The sequence below is a fragment of the Colossoma macropomum genome, unplaced genomic scaffold (genome assembly GCF_904425465.1).
Source record: "Colossoma macropomum unplaced genomic scaffold, Colossoma_macropomum, whole genome shotgun sequence".
NCBI classification, from domain to species: Eukaryota; Metazoa; Chordata; class Actinopteri; order Characiformes; family Serrasalmidae; genus Colossoma; species Colossoma macropomum.
The window spans coordinates 354,315-369,432 of NW_023494800.1; the positions used below are offsets into that span (position 1 = coordinate 354,315).

The window sequence follows — 15,118 nt, forward strand, 5'->3', positions numbered from 1 at the left end:
CTGCAGCACAGACTCACTATTAACACCTTCACTTCAGAAGAAACGCAGAACTCCTGGACATGCAGTGCAGTAAAGACTCTGGTAGACCAGACTGAGACTCCACCAGCCGCCTGCGCAGTGGTGAAGAGCCCTGCTGTGAGGCTGGACGTCACCTGGACACAATCAGCCCACAAATAACGCACTGCCTCTGATCCTGCAGCCTGGCGGAGCTCCGGAGGGAGAGGAGAGAGCTGCAGCTGGAAGGGCAGCTGTATCGAGTTCTCTCCCAGTCTCCGGTCCAGTGTGGGTGGCATGGAATATCCAGATGTGAGGCGTTTGGATTGGGGATCGCTCGGAGCCTTTGACCCGCTGGGCGAGAAAACTCCCACCCGCTCACCCACCCACTTCCGTTTCCATCCGCTGAGCTTTCCGTGGAAAAGCTCTCTCTCCTTCTTCCTCTCTTGCTCGTTATTTGGATAAAAGCTCCAGTGATTAAACCCCCTCCCACCACCCAGCCCCCCCACCTCTGACCTATCAGAGCCTTTCTACAAGTCACATGACTCTACACACCCATCACTCTCTCTTCTCACTCAGTCGCTCTCAGACACACGAGCACACACTCTTCACCCAACGTGAGGCTGGAGCCACTTTATCCTCAATGCCCAAAAGAAAACTGTCTTCAATTTTTGGGATTTTTATTTTTCAGCTGAACTTCACACTCTGTGAAAATCTCCTGAGGAACGGACCAACAGAAACGCTCCACAACTGCTTGGAATAACATCTCTTTACATTAACTTACATTAAAAGTTTTTGCCAAAGTTACCATTGTGGACACTTGTTTTTCTTTGGTCAGCGATATGTTCCATATGCTTTATATTTATGTAAATATATATACGGGTGCAGAAGTGTGTCTCTGTAGAAGATGCATTCATTTATGTTCATTTAGAAAATCAACAAAAACGTCATTTGACCAGGGGTGCCAAAACTTTTGCATGCAACTGTGTATACATGAAATGCGTTACTGTCAAAAGTCTTAAAATGAAAATAAACATATTTGGGTCATTCTACAGAAACGTCCATTTGTGTGTCCCTAGCCTTTACAGATATATTACACTTGAAAAACATGTTAGTGTTACAATTTATTTATATTTTAAAATAAAACAATAAGTTATTTTAAGAGTTACACCTTCTTCAGCCTCAATTTAGCAATATTGGTTTTTAAATCAATCATATAGAATTCCAATCACCACAGAAGAGCTCGTCCCCACAGTCATGTGTGAAGGCTGAGGCCATATTTTGAAGAAAAAACACATTTTTCTGCAATTTTAACTACAATAATCTATACATGACTATGGAATATATGAATTAAATGACAAAGAAAACAAATGCCAAATAAATATTATAAAATATAATGAAAGTTGTTGTCCCCAGGAGTCGTGTCACTGGTGTTACTGTGTAACAAAAAATCTCTTATTTTGAAATAAAAGTCACACTGATGACATCACTCGACTTCCTTTTACCTGTTTTCTGAGGATCTATGAAGAAAAGCTCATGGTGAGTCCACTGTGTCTTTCAGTTATCAGAGATTTTCTCATTCAGCTCATGATTTCATATGAAGCTTTTAGCTGAAGTCACTGGTGTGACCGACTTTATTCTGAGGTAGTTGTGAAAAAATAGAATACAAATGGATTAAATTCCATATTTTAGTGGATTTTCCATGATTGACATGGGGTTTGATGCTCTGTAGCAGTTATTCTGTAAAATGCATTGTTCATTAAAAATGTCTCTGGTGTTCCTTTATTATGTGGAACACCAATGAGGATCAGTAACACCAGCGACTCCTATGGACAGACAGAACAGTGGACGTTTCTGTAGAATGACCCTAATGTATTTTGAATTTTGAAGAACAAAGTTTGGTTCCAGATTTCTGCGACACCCCCAGCCATCACATAAATTTGTGGAACTCCATGAGCGGCACACCTGGTTTAACACTGACATACAAAACCACTACTTCTGTATTAATATTCATTCTCATTTCACTTTAGTGTCTTTTTTATAGAAAAACTGCCAAGATAAACATACATACACATTTATAGCATTTGGTTTCAATTTAGTTGAAAACAGTGATCCCAAACTTTTCAGACTTAGCGTATAAATATTCATGTGTAATGGTAATATATATCCTAAATATATTATATGTATGTAAGCACCAACAGACCTGCGCTAAAGTTGGAGCACCCCAATTCAAATTGAACATTTCTGTTGATTTTAAGTTATATACACGTAAATATGGTATTTAAGTACACATTTTAGTGCACAGCTTCTATTTATGTGCTAAGTTTAATGTAAAAACATGAAATCTAAAATAATAACTCTAGTGCAGGCATGTGCAGACATATCATTTGACCACAGCGGCCAAACTTTGCATATGACTGTATTAATATGTGATCAGAAGTTTGTAATCCTAACCGTAACCTTAACCTGAGGAACCGAACAGAAACGCTTTCACTCCTTCAGTTTTAAAGCGGAGCCACATGAGCCGAAGCCAAGCAGCTGAAAGTCCAATAAGGTTTGGAATTCGCTCATCCGCTCCACATGACTCCAATTACTGCCTCAGGAGCCGCCGAGAAAATCTGCACTGATTGAAGCACCTTAACTCAGAAGGGGCTGTGTGTTTCAGTGGGGTGGGGGGTCTAAATGGGTATACGGGCAAATTCTGATAAGTAAGCGTCTAAATAAACCAAAACTCTGTCGACTCCAGCGTTTCTTCTTAAACGTAGGTGTTAATAGTGAGTCTGTGCTGCAGTAACAGCCTCTACTCTTCTGGGAAGGTTCTAGATGTTAGAACATAGCTGTGAGGATTTGATTGAGCATTAGTGAGGTCAGGTACTGATGTTGGATGGTCAGTTCTGGATCACTAACTCATCCCAAAGGTATTGGATGGAGCTCCATCACTCCAGAGAACACAGTTCCACTGCTGCACAGCCCAATGCTGGGGGGCTTTATACCCCTCTAGCCCACGCTGGGCACTGGACATGGAGACCTTAGGATCATGTGCAGCTGCTCCGGATCATCAGCAATGGGTGAAGGGCTGTCTGGATATTACTGCACACACAGTGCAGGTCTGCACACCTGAGCTGCGTTCAAAAGTAAAGTACAATAAACGTCCCTACAGCAGGGGCGCGAATACCTTTAACCAGCCCCAAACCTTCACCCCTTCCTTAAAAGAGAGAGAGAGAGAGAGAGAAACACTGAGAAAGACAGAGCATGTGCGGGAAAGAGGATGTGCAGAATTAGAGTGTAAGTGTTAATTACGTTTCTATATAAAAGGCAAACCTACTACATTGGCAAAATCATAACAATAAGTAAACTGGCTGTTTTACAATGTCAAGTTATTTGAACATCACACAGTAAATTAATAGAACAGCTATCATGTATGTTACACTCTGTTCATTTAAAGAACCACAAAATTAACCCCTTAAACAATCAACCTTTAATTACACACTTCTTTACCCTGAGAACAGCTCCATTAGTTTGCACTGAAGCTCCTGTAGTTACTGAACAATAAGCCTGTGTATAAAAGAAACCTGGACTGTTGGGGTTAATTTAGGGCAGCTAGGTTAAATGATTAAGTCCACATCAGCTTTTACAGTGAACACTTAAAAATAATTAAATAATAACTCATCTGAGACCGAGCCAATAGCGGAATATACAAAATATATGAAATATTGAAGGAACATCTAATGATGTTTATCAGGACACAAAACGACCAAAACAAAAATGTTCTAACTTTTATATTTTAATTCATGTTTCGTTTTTGGTTTTAAGCAAGAAGTGATTCACTGTATGACTTTTTAGCATTTAAAATATATAAAAACGATATAAAATGTTTGTGTTAGCAGTAGGGCTGGGCCATAACACGATAACGATAATTATCACGATGTAACTTTCCTTGATAAACATCTAAAAAATGTTTGATAAATGTTCAACATAATAAACTGTTTACACACTTCTACGTTTAGCGACAGCCCTGGTGGCGTTTTCTACTGCAAGGGAAGCGACACTACTCTGCTCTCCTGTGTCCGAGTCTGAGTGAGGAGGTCAGTAGTGTAACTGTACTGTCCTACAGTGACCTCACCTCTTCACTAACATCCTAACAGCTTTAGCAGCTCTAAATCACGTCTGATACTCACAGCTACAGCACTGCTACAGCGCTCAGTCTGATTTTAGTGTTAGTGCATTCACAGGAAAGAAAAGTGAAAGAAAGAGGTGGTTCATGTTCGTTACAGCCCTGATTTAAAGGACAGTGAACTGAAGCTGTGTGTAGGAAGCTGTGAGGCACTGGAGAGCGGGAGAGTCTTCACAGGCCAGCTGTTTTTAGCAGCTGGCTAACTTGAAGCAGCTCCGTCACTCATACAGCGAATTGATCAAACAAGACACAGAAGCGCTGGTTTCAGTTTAGACGTAGCTAAAGGAGGCTCTGTCTGTGTGGTGAGAGATTCACACTGCAGTTAATGCTTTTACACAGCGAGCGTCAGATATACCGCAGTTCACCCCTCAAACACTATGACAGAACAGAGAACCCAGACTCTGCTAGCTGGAGTCTGAACACCGTGATCCGCTCTGATATGGATGTGGTCGGAGTGACGGCAGTGAGGCGGTGTGATCCATCACTGACGGACCGAACCAGCCAGCGTTCGCTGTTCGTACTAAACTGACGATGCTGGGAAACTGAACAGTTCAGCTCTCGTCACCACACAGATTAAATAATCTGTCTTCTTTCTTAGATTATGACTATTACAAAAACTGCGGCTGTGCTTTTCCAGCTGACCAGAAACTCTCCCACTGTCCCACGACAGATCTGTGAAATGGTCCAGTGTTTGGTGAGTGATTGTCCTGTTCTGACCATAAAGGATGGTTTAAAACTGACCACCCAGGAGCAAAACTCAGCCTTCAAACTTGAAAGAAATACCGATTTGACATTTATTGCGATATGTATCGATATCGACTGTATTGATATGTATCGATATCGACTGATATGAATTTTGTTTATCGTGATAACGTTTTTGGCCGTATCGCCCGCCTCTAGTTAGAAGGAGATTTGACGTGTAGCAGAGACCGACGGGGAGAGAAAGGAAACGTACGGAGAATTTTAGCGTCGTCATTTTTGGGGACACACCTGTAACAGACAGGCCCACTGTCCTCTCTCACTTTCTTTATTACTATGTTAATAACACCCACCAATCAACACTGGACTGAGTGGACTGGATAAACAAGTAGCAGCTACACACAGTTAACATACAAAACATCCCGGAGGGAATATATAAAATTCTACACTGAACCGGCCGAGCCCAGCCAGCGCCTCGCCCTACAGGAAACGCCATAAACACAGAGCGAGAGGGGGATGGAGATGGAGATGGAGGGATGGAAGGAGGAAGAACAAGAAAGAAAAAACAGGCCTGGAACGGCTGCCGACCGACACACGTCCGCAGGGTTTACAGATGTTCTGTGCTCAGTTACCTCCACTCACAGTCCAAACAGCCCTCTGTGGGCAACGAATGAAAACACTGGTTTGGTCATCACGCGCGGCGGAGCGGGTTTTAAAGGCAGTGGACTTAATTTGTGCCCAGTCACTTTCCCACTGACCCGCAAGAGCTGAATAGGTAGAAACAGGAGCAGAGGGCGTGTATTTATACGAGAAGGCAAAGCTAAAGGAGAGCTAGTGAAACTGCTGTTCCTGGCCAGCACATTTTCAGTGAAGTGCAGAAGACAGAAAAAGGTCCAATTTCACTCCAGAACACCCTTCTGCACATTTTAATGCACAGTTAGATCTGGACCCTTCATCTGTCCTCAGTATCAGGATTATATCTGGAGGCCACATAGAAACGCGAGTGTAAACACAGCCAAGACGCATTTAAACACATCCGTCTCTCCACGACACACTCAACAACCAAACCCCTCCCAGTAAAACTAAACCTCCTTCCAGTACAACCGAAACCCCTCCCAGTACAACCAAACCCCCTCCCAGTACAACCAAAACCCCTCCCACTACAACAGAAACTCCTCCCAGTACAACCAAAACTGCATCACACTGAGGAAACTGGATATCAAACGAATATCTACAAAAACTGCAAAACAAAAACTCCGGCTGCTCCCACAGTTTTAAAGGGGAATTCCACCAATTTTCAAAAATAAAGATGTACACAGAGAGATTCAGAGCGGTTTGGTGTGAAATGGTTCAGATGTCTTTACAGTGGTGGTGATAGGAACCAGGGGCCGCCATGACTACAACACAGATATAGACATTTTATTTACTATCCAGAACCACCAGTGAACCTACACGAGTCTTCTGAGTCTATATGGAATGTTGATGATGGAAAATAGTGGAAAATCTGAAATAATAAGTTTTCTTTGGGGACTATTTTGCCTCACAGCACCCTGCATGTATCCCTCCACCATGAATGGAGTTTAAGTTCTCTAAACTATCATAAAACAGTGTCTCAGTCATCAGGCAGTGAATTCATAACCATTTCATGTAGGAACTTTCTGTGAGGGAGCTTTTAGAGGTGGACGTCTGGTTCCTATCACCACCACTGTGAACAGTTCTGACTCGGTAAGTTTATCTAGAACGGAGAGTTTCACACCAAACCACTCTGAACGACTCTGTTTACATCTAAACCGCTTAATTATGGAGGAATTTAGACAAATCGGTGGAGTTCCCCTTTAAGCCATCTCCATGTTTATAGATAACAGTGACTCACACAGAGTCAGAAACCACATAATGAGGTCTGCTGGAGACACTGAACTCCTCCACACGCTCTGATGATTCAGGTGTGCGGTTAGCTTGTTAGCTACATCAGCCCCGCAGCTCCAGTGCTGAAGCTTAAGAACAGGTCCCGGCTGATGGACTATGTTTGGGACGAGGAGGGACAGTGATCTGAAGCTCCATCTCTGTGTGAGTTCCTCAGGAGCACTCAGGGTTCTGTTTCTGCGAGGTTCAGTGCTTGTGTGTAATCTTGGTGCTGGTTTGAAAGAAGGATTTTGTGTTCTGGCTACGTTCACACAGAACCAGAGAATGTTCCGGGCTCGAGTACCGAGGAGCAGCTTCCAAACTCGGCGCGCAGGCCGGGTCAGACAGAACCGGCCAGAAGATCTTCAGGCCGTCTGAACACAGATCAGTCAGCAGCTGAGCGGAAACGTTAAAATGAGGCCCAGTTCTGAGAATTTAATCACTTTAGTCTCATAGAGTCACGGACAGAACCGCAAAAACAGACAGAACAAAGACGGAAGATGGGTAGACAGACAGACAGACAGACAGACAGACATACAGACAGACAGACAGACAGATAGACAGACAGACATACAGACAGATAGACAGAGAGACAGACAGATAGATAGATAGACAGACAGATAGACAGATATACAGAAAGACAGATATAGAGAAAGAGGAAGAGAGAAAGAGAGAGAGAGAAAGAAAGGTGGAGGAAGAGAGAGGGAGAGGTGGAGAGAGAGAGAAACAGAGAGAGAGAGAAAGAGAGAGTGGGCACACATAAGTGAGAGAGAGAGAGAGAGAGAGAGAGAGAGAGCACAACCCAGCCCCCTGTAAGTTCCAGTAATGTGCGGTGCTCTCCGCTCTGACTCAGCCTCACTCTAATGCAGACACATCAAACCTCTCCCCATCGCCCGCCCGGCCAGCCCGGACCTCCGGCTAACCATCGCCACGGAGACTCAGGCCAGGAAACACTGCGGAGTTTAGTGGACAGGAAGTCCGAGTGGAGGGAAAGCAGTAATTTGGGGACTGGGTCAGAGGTACGGTACGGACGCAGCAGCAGCTCATCACCATCAATAACAACACTTATCAGCTGATTTAGAACAGATCCAGCTCCCACTGAACACCCTAAAGCAGGCATGTCTCAGCCGGCTGTCTAAAGGGCAACTCCACCAAATTTTTGAAAAACAAAACAAACATTTTCCTCTACAGAGACAAACTTCTGCACATTTTAATATAAACTACTATTTGTTTACTAAGTTTATCATACCAGGGAAAATAAAACATTAAATGTGTCCCGTGGAAAAGTTTATACTGTATGTTTTATTTTTTGTGTGTTAAATTCAGTAAATAGACTGTAAGTGTGTCATAAACGTGTCTGCAGAGGAACTTCTTTACACCCAGAATCAACAATACAGAACTGAGGGTGCCCAAACTTTCACACACACACACTGCTGTCCAATCAGCACTGAACTCGTACTCACCGTCAATGGCCTGACTGAGCGCGTGCAGCTTCCTGTGTCGCTCTCTGAATTTGTCGTAGGCTCCGCCCACGGACTGGGACGAGTGATGGTGGGTCTTTCTGGCCTCCAGGCTGCCGAACTCGGGGTAGCGCGTCTCCCAGGCCCGGGCGGCCGATTTGGGTCGGCCCACGGAGCGGGTGCTGAGGGCGGTGCTGCCCCGCCGGGCGTCCTCCAGCGCGCCGAACCGCAGCATGTCCGGGTCCAGACAGGCCAGGTCCACCGAGGACGCCCAGTTTTTCTTCCTGTGGTGGGGCAGTGAGCGGCGGTCCGCCTCCACGGGTCGACCCCGGGTCTGCTGCTGAGGGTACAGCTCGCTGGACGTCTCCGAGCCCGGGCCGTAGTCAGACGGAGGGTACCGAGGAACGCCGTCATCCGCTCTGAGGACGTCCTGGATGGGCAGGGAGCCCATGGAGCGACTCAAGCCACGGTTAAGGGCCTGGTCCTGGGTCCGGGCCCGATACCGCTCCAAAACACGGTGGGCCGCGCTTCTCCCTAGAGGGGAAATCGAGATGTTAAACTTTCCACATTCCAAACTGCTTCATGTCTCTAAAGGCTCCTGTTCCTGTAGCACTGTGAGGTCTTTTTTAGTTTTTAATAACTGTTGTAATCACAATGTAAAGATCTTTTAAGCCTCCTCTAATGCTTCACGTGAGAAGCCCTACAGTGTGTGGACTGTCATCACTTTAATAAGCACAACCACTGCTAAAAACAAAAAATATTACACTAAAAGAAAATTCATTAAAAGAAAGCAGACCGCAGGACAAATATAATTACTTTTGTCCACCTTAAAGCCATAGAAAGCCTTAAAGCCTTAAAATCATCCAAAAAATTAAAAATAAAAATAATAATAAATCTACAACTACAATGATTGTTACTCAGTGCACTGCATTAAATCCAACTACAGAGGCCTAATCCTGCTCACTCAGTAACGAATCAAGTAGTCAGTCAGTGTTTTTAGGCCCTGACTGTATCCACAAAATGCTCAGAAGAGCGTACTGTGACATAATTAATCATGATAAAGATAAAAGACCACTATACTGCCCACCCTTAATTGGTGATTCATGACACTATTGTCAATCGGCCCGAGCCTGTAATCTATGACACGAGTCTGACTGGGCTGATTCCTTCTTCTGGCTCTTCGGGCTCCAGAGAGAGAGTCGTGTTAGCTGCTAGCTGTTCCTGTTCTAGTGAGAGCTGTTCCACAGACCCCCCTGATTTGACGTGACCCTCCGCTGCCTCTCTGCAGATCTGCCATGAACTGCCGTTTGCTAAACGCATTACCCAGGACGAGCCAGATTCTGAGCTCATGTCTCGGGGTCCTGGTGGAGGAGCAGCACCTTCAGCCAAAACGCCGAAACGCCCGTATCAGCGATCGACACTCAGTCAGAGCGATCCTGACGTCTCAATGAGCTGTGATGACTTCCTGTCAAATAAAACCTCCAGAAAACAACGACTGACAAATTCTGCGGACCATCTGAACAAAGTTTAATATCTGTGGCTTGACTGCGCTCCAGCTCGGCTCGGCTACTGTAAGACTCTCCAGCTGCTGTTCGGAAACAGAAGACAAGAAAATCTGTCAGAATCGGCTTCATTTTCAGACGAAAGATGATCTGACAAGAAATCTGCTGAGTAATCAGGCAGTAATCAGGGAAAAGCAGAGAGAGAGAGAGAGAGAAGGAATGAGATAGAGAGACAGACAGAAAGAGGGAAGTGAGAGAGAATGCAAGAAAGAGAACAAATAAATAAATAAAAACACAGAGTATCAAAGAGAAAAGAGAAAAGGGAGAATGATAGAGCAAGAGAGAGAAAATAGCAAAAGGGAAAGAGAAGGAGAGCGAGAGAGCTAAAGAGGGCAAGCAAGAGGACAGACCGTCAGAGGACAGATCAAAAGAGGACAGACCAACAAAGGACAGATCAAAAGAGAATAGACCGTCAGAGGACAGATCAAAAGAGGACAGACCGTCAAAGGACAGATCAAAAGAGGATAGACCGTCAGAGGACAGATCAAAAGAGAATAGACCGTCAGAGGACAGACCAAAAAGAGACGGAGGACAGACCAAAAGAGGACAGACCGTCAGAGGACAGATCAAAAGAGAATAGACCGTCAGTGGACAGATCAAAAGAGGACAGACAGTCAGAGGACAGACCAAAAGAGGACAGACCAAAAGAGGACAGACCAGTCAGAGGACAGATCAAAAGAGGACAGACCGTCAAGGACAGATCAAAAGAGGACAGACAGTCAGGGGGCAGACCGTCAGAGGACAGATCAAAAGAGGACAGACCAAAAAAGGACAAATCAAAAGAGAATAGACCGTCAGAGGACAGATCAAAAGAGGACAGATCAAAAGAGGACAGACCAAAAGAGGACAGATCAAAAGAGAATAGACCGTCAGAGGACAGATCAAAAGAGGACAGACCGTCAGAGGACAGACCAAAAGAGAATAGACCGTCAGAGGACAGATCAAAAGAGGACAGACCAAAAAAGGACAGATCAAAAGAGCACAGACCGTCAGAGGACAGATCAAAAGAGGACAGACAGTCAGAGGACAGACAGTCAGAGGACAGCTCAAAAGAGAATAGACCGTCAGAGGACAGCTCAAAAGAGAATAGACCGTCAGAGGACAGCTCAAAAGAGGACAGACCGTCAGAGGACAGACAGTCAGAGGACAGACCGTCAGAGGACAGACAGTCAGAGGACAGACCAAAAGAGGACAGACAGTCAGAGGCTGGACCGGCCGCTTGAGTGACACTGCTTCTTTGCCACGGGGCTCTCTGGACTGGGGACCTGATCAGCGTGACGTCACAGCCTGGACCGGCTGCTTGGTTGGCGCTGCACCGCGGCTTTGAGGCTGCCTGGCCTGGTGTGTTCTTCTGCTGGACGATTCTACCCCCTCCACAGTTAAGGACCTTTTCGGCCTTCGAGGTTTTCCAGGCTGACTGTCTGCGTGATGCACCGTCATTGCAGTGTGAGACTTTCCCCCGCGGCTAAGGACTCCGGGCTAGCTAAGTAGCTACACCGTGGTCAGTGACCCCCCCTAGCTGTGGGAACGGTGGAGTGTGTGTTCTGTGTTATGAATTGTTGATTATGTATTTTGCTACTCTCTGACTGTGAAGTGTCGCTGAGGACGGGAAAGGCGCTACATTAATAAAAAAGATGATGACGATGATGAAGAATGTTCAACATCTACAGTAAAGCCTTCCCAGAAGAGTGGAGCTGTTACTGCAGCACAGACTCACTATCAACACCTTCATTTCAGAGGAATCGCTGGATCAGCAGGTGACGCTCGGTCAGACTCTGAGTATCTGTAATCAACAGCGAGTCGTTCTTACACAACCAGCTGGCCTTGTTTATGTTCTCTGTGGCTGTGAAGAAGCTCCACAGCTCAAAAACCGCCGGGAAAGATTCGCTCATATTTTCCAAAATGAAACGCTCCGGTTCTGGTCTGCGGCCTGCAGCTCGTCTGCACTCAGAGAGAGAGGGGAGAGAGAGAGAGAGAGAGAGAGAGAGAGAGAGAGAAGAGAGAGAGAGAGAGAGGGGAAGGAGGGAGCAAGAGAAGAGGGAGGGGAAGGAGACGGAGAGAGAGAGGAGGGAGAGAATGAGCAAAAGGAGAAGGGGAGGGGTGAGAGAGCGAGAGAGAGAGAGAGAGAGAGAGAGAGAGACAGAGAGAGAGAGAGAGAGAGAGAGAGAGAGAGAGAGAGAGAGAGACAGAGAGGCAGAGAGAGAGAGAGAGAGACAGAGAGGCAGAGAGAGAGACAGAGAGGCAGAGAGAGAGAGAGAGAGAGAGAGAGAGAGAGAGAGGCAGAGAGAGAGAGAGAGAGACAGAGAGGCAGAGAGAGAGAGAGAGAGGCAGAGAGAGAGAGAGAGAGAGAGAGAGACAGAGAGGCAGAGAGAGAGACAGAGAGAGATAGAGAGGCAGAGAGAGAGAGAGAGAGAGAGAGAGAGAGAGAGAGAGAGAGAGAGAACGAGAGGGAACGCTTGGCGTTGGGCAGTGATCTCGGCTCCTGTTCTGATGGTCAGTGTTTTTCTATGGAGGCTGTGTCAGTAATGACTGACCTGAACTCCCTCATTAGCTGAGCTGTCTGGATTTTTCTGGAGAGCTGAGTTTATTAGCGAGTAAAAACATTTCCTCTTCCTGTGGAGAGGGTGAATTATCCAGCTCTGAGAGTGATGGACACCTCCGTAACGCTTCCTCCTGCCTGATAACCACCAAACTCTGACATCTTCATCTGATCTTCATCTCAGTCCTCAGCCTCTCTAAGAACCAGAGATCTCACAGAAAGAGACGCACAGAAGCTGGAACTCAAACACCACACGCAACCCAAACAACCAGGAGAGTCCAGAAGCGTCTGAGAAGCTCTTCTCCAATCCTGAGGACGAGGCAGGGGCGAAAAAACTCGTTTTAAATCAAGAGACCCGGCAGCAGAAGGCCTGCTTCAGCAGTACGCACTTCTCTTTAGAACTTCCAGAAAAGAGCAGACAAACCAAATGAGTCAGGGTGAATGGGTGGAGGACAGTCTAGAACAGTGCAGATGTGGTGATGAAGGAGAACATTCAAGAAAATGTGAATGGGGGAGAACATTCTAGAGCAACGTGAATGGGGGAGAACATTCTAGAGCAACATGAATGGGGGAGAACATTCTAGAGCAACGTGAATGGGGGAGAACCCTAGGGACCCCAAGATGTTTCACATTTTTGCTCTGCTCTGTTCTCTGTCTGTTGTTAGGTTAGAGTAGAAGATCTGGACCATCTGGCTCTTCTGACTTTGAGGACTGATTTAGGAAACCATAGTTTTAGAAGAGCGTGAATGGTAGGAGAACATTCTGGAACCATATGAAAGGTGGGAGAATATTCTAGAATAGGGTGAACGAGGAGAACACTCAAGAAGAGTGTGAATGAAGAGGAAAAAACATTCTAGAACCATGGGAATGATGGGACACCATTCTGGAGGCTCAATCAAATAACAGGCATGCGACACTAATCAAACATTTAGTGGACGTTCAGTGGTCACTCGGTTGGTGTTTGGCTTTGGAGGACATTTAGTGGGCGTTTGGTGGGCATTTGGTGGAGGTTTGGTGGAGGTTTGGTGAGCATTTGGTGGAGTTTGGTGGGCGTTTGGTGGGCGTTTGGTGGAGGTTTGGTGGGCATTTGGTGGAGTTTGGTGGGCGTTTGGTGGAGGTTTGGTGGGCGTTTGGCTTTTGGAGGACATTTACTGGATGTTTGGTGGGCATTTGGTGGGCGTTTGGTGGAGGTTTGGTGGAGGTTTGGTGGGAGTTTGGTGGGAGTTTGGTGGGAGTTTGGTGGGGGTTTGGTGGAGGTTTGGTGGAGGTTTGGTGGGCATTTGGTGGAGTTTGGTGGGCGTTTGGTGGAGGTTTGGTGGGCGTTTGGCTTTTGGAGGACATTTACTGGATGTTTGGTGGGCATTTGGTGGGCGTTTGGTGGAGGTTTGGTGGAGGTTTGGTGGGAGTTTGGTGGGAGTTTGGTGGGCGTTTGGTGGGCGTTTGGTGGAGGTTTGGTGGGAGTTTGGTGGGAGTTTGGTGGGAGTTTGGTGGGAGTTTGGTGGGCGTTTGGTGGGAGTTTGGTGGGGGTTTGGTGGGAGTCTGCCGTTTGGTGTGCGTTATCCTGGAGCGTTAGGCCAGATCAGTGCACACAGAGAAAAAGCCCTCCGAGCTGAATCGGCGGCGGGTGCCGGAGCTGCCCAGGCTTGTCTGAGGCACAGACGGCGCTCGTGTGAGAAAGCTCTTTAATCGACAACTGCTGCTCTAACAAGCAGAGGGATTTGTGCCGAATCATGTCAGGACCGGGTTCTGCTCCGCTCAGCGCTACGAATGACTTCCTCCATAGCAACAGCGCCGATAAAGGACGAGTCAGCAGTATTCTCAGCTTCTCCTGCACGGGTCACAGAAGAGCGCAGGAAAACTCAAACAGGCAGATCCCGCTCAGCGCTCGCACGCTCTGACGAGTCGAGACACGAGGCCTGGCACTGCCACGGTAAATAAATGTGTTTATGTGCACCAGAAAAATCCCCTTCAGCTCATTTTACCCAACATTTCACACAACAGTGCAGACAGCCATTATCATGTGACGCCTACTTTACATGCTTGGCTGTGATGTAGGTTTATTATCCTACATCTACTGTTCAACCTATACTCATAATTTACATTGACAGTTCTGACAGCAGCAGGCATGCTTATAATATAATTTCACGGTAGAAGAAATCTTTCAAATCACTACATTACTGAGTGTTTTAGTTATGGCTGCATCTCAAAACCAATACATAACCAATACAATTAGGCCAGACAGACACTGTGATCTTAGAGATCTTGTTCTTTGGTGACTCACACTGTACGTTTGAGTCGCCCATCATGTTCAGCCAAAGCCTGCGATTTATGCGCTCACACTGTATGAAAACGCTCAGCCCCTATAGACGCTCCATCTACAATAAAGCTGTTTCATTCTAAACAACACGCTGCGCCTCCGATGTCCTGATCAAAACACTGGCTGAGTCTCAGACGGCTCCCTGCTCCCTACACAGTGCACCACATATTAAAACAGCTGCTCCTGCACTTATAAAGTGCACCACATGTCTAATAAATATCCTTCTGAGATTCAGCCGTGTGCACAGCTCCATACTGGACTAACAGGGCAGTATTTTGGTGTAGAAGCCAGAACTTGGTGCACTACATAGGAGGGAGGGGCCGTTTGAGATTCAGCCATTGACGAACCGCTACAGCAGCTTTGCTAACTTCTGCCACTTTGTGCACTGAAGGCGAGCAGGCGGCTCTACAGGCAGCTCTACAGACAAAAATCACTGTATTTATTTATACCTCGCAATTCAACTCAGTCAGA

At 46.2% G+C, this 15,118-nt stretch overlaps 1 protein-coding gene across 1 annotated transcript in view; it reads right to left on the reverse strand.

Moving 5' to 3' along the window:
- ptpn13 (protein tyrosine phosphatase non-receptor type 13) overlaps positions 1 to 15,118 on the reverse strand; it is a 147,444-nt gene that overhangs the window by 76,198 nt on the left and 56,128 nt on the right. The window contains 1 exon segment of the mRNA XM_036587727.1: positions 8,233 to 8,763. Coding sequence (XP_036443620.1) covers positions 8,233 to 8,763 — 531 coding nt within the window.